This window comes from Uranotaenia lowii, chromosome 1 (genome assembly GCF_029784155.1).
Source record: "Uranotaenia lowii strain MFRU-FL chromosome 1, ASM2978415v1, whole genome shotgun sequence".
In the NCBI taxonomy this organism is placed as follows: Eukaryota; Metazoa; Arthropoda; class Insecta; order Diptera; family Culicidae; genus Uranotaenia; species Uranotaenia lowii.
This window is the reverse complement of record NC_073691.1, coordinates 36,725,866-36,729,297: the sequence shown is the minus strand read 5'-3', so window position 1 is coordinate 36,729,297 and position 3,432 is coordinate 36,725,866. Positions and strand designations below refer to the sequence as shown.

General features: G+C 33.6%; 1 protein-coding gene across 1 annotated transcript; it reads left to right on the top strand.

Moving 5' to 3' along the window:
* The first annotated feature begins 2,258 nt into the window (after positions 1–2,258).
* On the top strand, positions 2,259–3,432 carry LOC129759238 (odorant receptor 67d-like). The gene is made up of 4 exons (XM_055756644.1): positions 2,259–2,501; positions 2,785–3,015; positions 3,080–3,325; positions 3,385–3,432. Exons 1-4 carry the CDS (start codon positions 2,259–2,261, stop codon positions 3,430–3,432), a joined length of 768 nt encoding a protein of 255 aa, XP_055612619.1.

Below are 3,432 nucleotides of genomic sequence, written 5' to 3'. Positions count from 1 at the left end.
ACTACATCATCAATGATAGGGAATTAGCCACCGTTGTTAATAACTGGCTGGGCACAATTCCACTCGAGTCTGGTTCAGCTTTTTTTCTGCTCATTCGTCTCTCTTCTAAAGCGCCAATCAAAACCAAATAATGGTTAGTACAAAACCCAAACATGCCTGCAAATTACGATCGGCCCATTGAAATTCAAATCACATTTCTAGATCAACGACTCGCCTCGTGGCTCAATAAGTTGGGCGCTAAATGATATCCCCCTGGTTTGATCTGGTTTCAGATTGCTTGAACATGGATTCAATATTGAATCGATTTGTAGTCCCCCTCCAATCATTGTTGGAGAACTTTTTTATGGAACACTTAAGCCCAATTCAGAAGTGGCTTGCTCTAAGCTTAGTCAGTCAGTAGTCCTAGTTGATTTAGCAGTTGGGAATCAATTTTTCTTAATCAACCTCCTGAATGTCAACTCAGTTCGACAGAAATACGACCAATAAATTAGCTGGAGCAGTCGAAAATGTAGGCTCTTATAGGCTTTGTGAGGCTCAGAAGCCGACATGTCAGCCCAAAGTTGAGTGATTTATGATAAGATGCTGTGTGTTCTCTTATTTAGTTGAACCCAAACCTAACAGTTGAAAGAAACTTTGAAGTAGGTCAAAATCACTGATTGTTTCATTGACAGGAACACAGGTTTTAAGGAACTTTTTGACGTAACCTTCCTTGAGAAGTGTTTTTTTTTTGTTGAAATGATACATTTGGTTTAAGTAAATTTAAACTTTGTTTGTTTTGTTTGTTTTGTTTGTTTTGTTTGTTTTGTTTGTTTTGTTTGTTTTGTTTGTTTTGTTTGTTTTGTTTGTTTTGTTTGTTTTGTTTGTTTTGTTTGTTTTGTTTGTTTTGTTTGTTTTGTTTGTTTTGTTTGTTTTGTTTGTTTTGTTTGTTTTGTTTGTTTTGTTTGTTTTGTTTGTTTTGTTTGTTTTGTTTGTTTTGTTTGTTTTGTTTGTTTTGTTTGTTTTGTTTGTTTTGTTTGTTTTGTTTGTTTTGTTTGTTTTGTTTGTTTTGTTTGTTTTGTTTGTTTTGTTTGTTTTGTTTGTTATGTTTGTTTTGTTTGTTATGTTTGTTTTGTTTGTTTTGTTTGTTTTGTTTGTTTTGTTTGTTTTGTTTGTTTTGTTTGTTTTGTTTGTTTTGTTTGTTTTGTTTGTTTTGTTTGTTTTTTTTTTTTGTTTGTTTTGTTTGTTTTGTTTGTTTTGTTTGTTTTGTTTGTTTTGTTTGTTTTGTTTGTTTTGTTTGTTTTGTTTGTTTTGTTTGTTTTGTTTGTTTTGTTTGTTTTGTTTGTTTTGTTTGTTTTGTTTGTTTTGTTTGTTTTGTTTGTTTAGTTTGTTTTGTTTGTTTTGTTTGTTTTGTTTGTTTTGTTTGTTTTGTTTGTTTTGTTTGTTTTGTTTGTTTTGTTTGTTTTGTTTGTTTTGTTTGTTTTGTTTGTTTTGTTTGTTTTGTTTGTTTTGTTTGTTTTGTTTGTTTTGTTTGTTTTGTTTGTTTTGTTTGTTTTGTTTGTTTTGTTTGTTTTGTTTGTTTTGTTTGTTTTGTTTGTTTTGTTTGTTTTGTTTGTTTTGTTTGTTTTGTTTGTTTTATATGTCGTTGTTTTCCTGAGTATTTTTTTTATTTATTTTTGCATTTGATTATCATCTCAATGTAAACATTTCATATTCGGTTGAATGGCATCGTCGAATTTTTATAAATTTTTGAAAATCTTTTATATATATATTCTTGATTTTATTGAATTTTCCGATAAAAAATTACTTGATTTATAGATTTTTTGCAACGATATTGTATTGCATAATATCATTCGTGCAATTTAATCCAATTTATTTGTTTTTTGCATTATTTTTTATTGTCTCCCTCCTCCCTCGTGATGCTTAGCACTCAAAAATCATTAAGTAATTTTTTATTGAAAAGGGATGAACCAGCAACCTTCGGAAGATACCTCTGAAATACGTTTCAAGTTTTCTAAGAATGTTTTTCAAGCAATGGTATCTGCACAGCAGAATGTGCGAAATGACTGAATTCTGAGAAATGATGCTTAAGTAAAGTTGCAAGAAGGTAAAATTCTAATACCATTGAGATACGCGTGAGAACTGAGATTTTAATTAGCCTGTAAAAACAAACACTCCGCCAACTGGTGCAGCATTCCGTATTCCGTTTGATCCAGCTGGTTTCGTACGGGCTGATTTCTTGTCTGATTGGTCAGTACCAGGGTTGAGCTGAAAAAGGAAACATGGTTCAAGAGTATAGTCCCCAGGAAGTTTTGGAGAAAATTTTCTACTGGAACCAGTTTATGCTGAGAATCTGCGGCCTGGACGTTTACAGCACCGGATATTGTTTGGGCGCAATGGGGTCCTCAACCGTAGCTTTGACGCTAAGTGTCCTAATTTATTCAGCTTATAGTATGTACATCTTCCGAGATGACCGTTTAACCTGCAATCTGGTTCTGGTGCCAGCGATATTTTTCATAATTTTGGTAACAAGATTGATCAATATGGTTGTCAATGCGAGAGATTGTGCTAAAGTTTTCTTCAAAGTCAAGAGAACAGTACAACTGGCTTCAATTGACCCCGAAAATAACGATGTTTTGAAACTCTACAGTCGATTTCTGGCCTGAATAATTATTGGATATTCGACTGTGTTATCACTTGGAAGCACCGGAGTGATAGCTGTGCCAATAGTGATGAATATGCTTTCGGATGCAAGCTTCCTTCCTTTACCCGCCCCCCTTTATTTTGATTTTCATGATTTGCTTCAAGTACGATCTGCTGCTGCATAAAATCGCAGGCTTGAAAGATAAACCAGATAAACTACCAATTCACGACTTCGACGATTCTGAATTCCGGTTCAAACTGAGAGAGGTCATCGAATGGCACCAAGACTTGATTGAGTACATCATAGATGTCAAAAATCTTCTAACCGGTCAGATTTTCGTGGAAATTAGCTGCAATGCATTGCAGGTTGTTGCAGTCCTATTCGTACTGCAAAATGTAATTAATAATTTCACTTCCATCCATGTTACTACACTAAATATAAAACCATTTGTTTACACAGGTCAGTTGGTGGCCAGGTTTCACACTTACCCTTACCTGCCTGATCCAAATGGGTCTGATGTGTTATCTGGGAACTCTGATTGATACAAAAGACGATCTTTTATCCGAAATGATCTACGATGTGCCCTGGCATTCGATGGATCCCGTCGAACAGAAGAAGATCTTGCTGATGCTTGCCGTTGCCCAGAACTCTACCAATCTTACCTGCGGTCATATGGCCCAGTTGAATTTGAATTTTTATCTACAGGTAAGCAGTTGATAGGAAAAAAATTGAATTTTTAATCTTTTTTTTTTTTTCATTTTCAGATTATCAAGAAGATCTATTCAATTTTGATGATGTTAAAAAATATATAA

Coding starts and splice junctions, on each gene's coding strand:
- LOC129759238 (XM_055756644.1), top strand. CDS start 2,259: ATGGTTCAAGAGTATAGTCCCCAGGAAGTTTTGGAGAAAATTTTCTAC. Junction 2,502..2,784: donor CGATATTTTTCATAATTTTG/GTAACAAGATTG, acceptor ATTTGCTTCAAG/TACGATCTGCTGCTGCATAA. Junction 3,326..3,384: donor ATTTGAATTTTTATCTACAG/GTAAGCAGTTGA, acceptor TTTCATTTTCAG/ATTATCAAGAAGATCTATTC.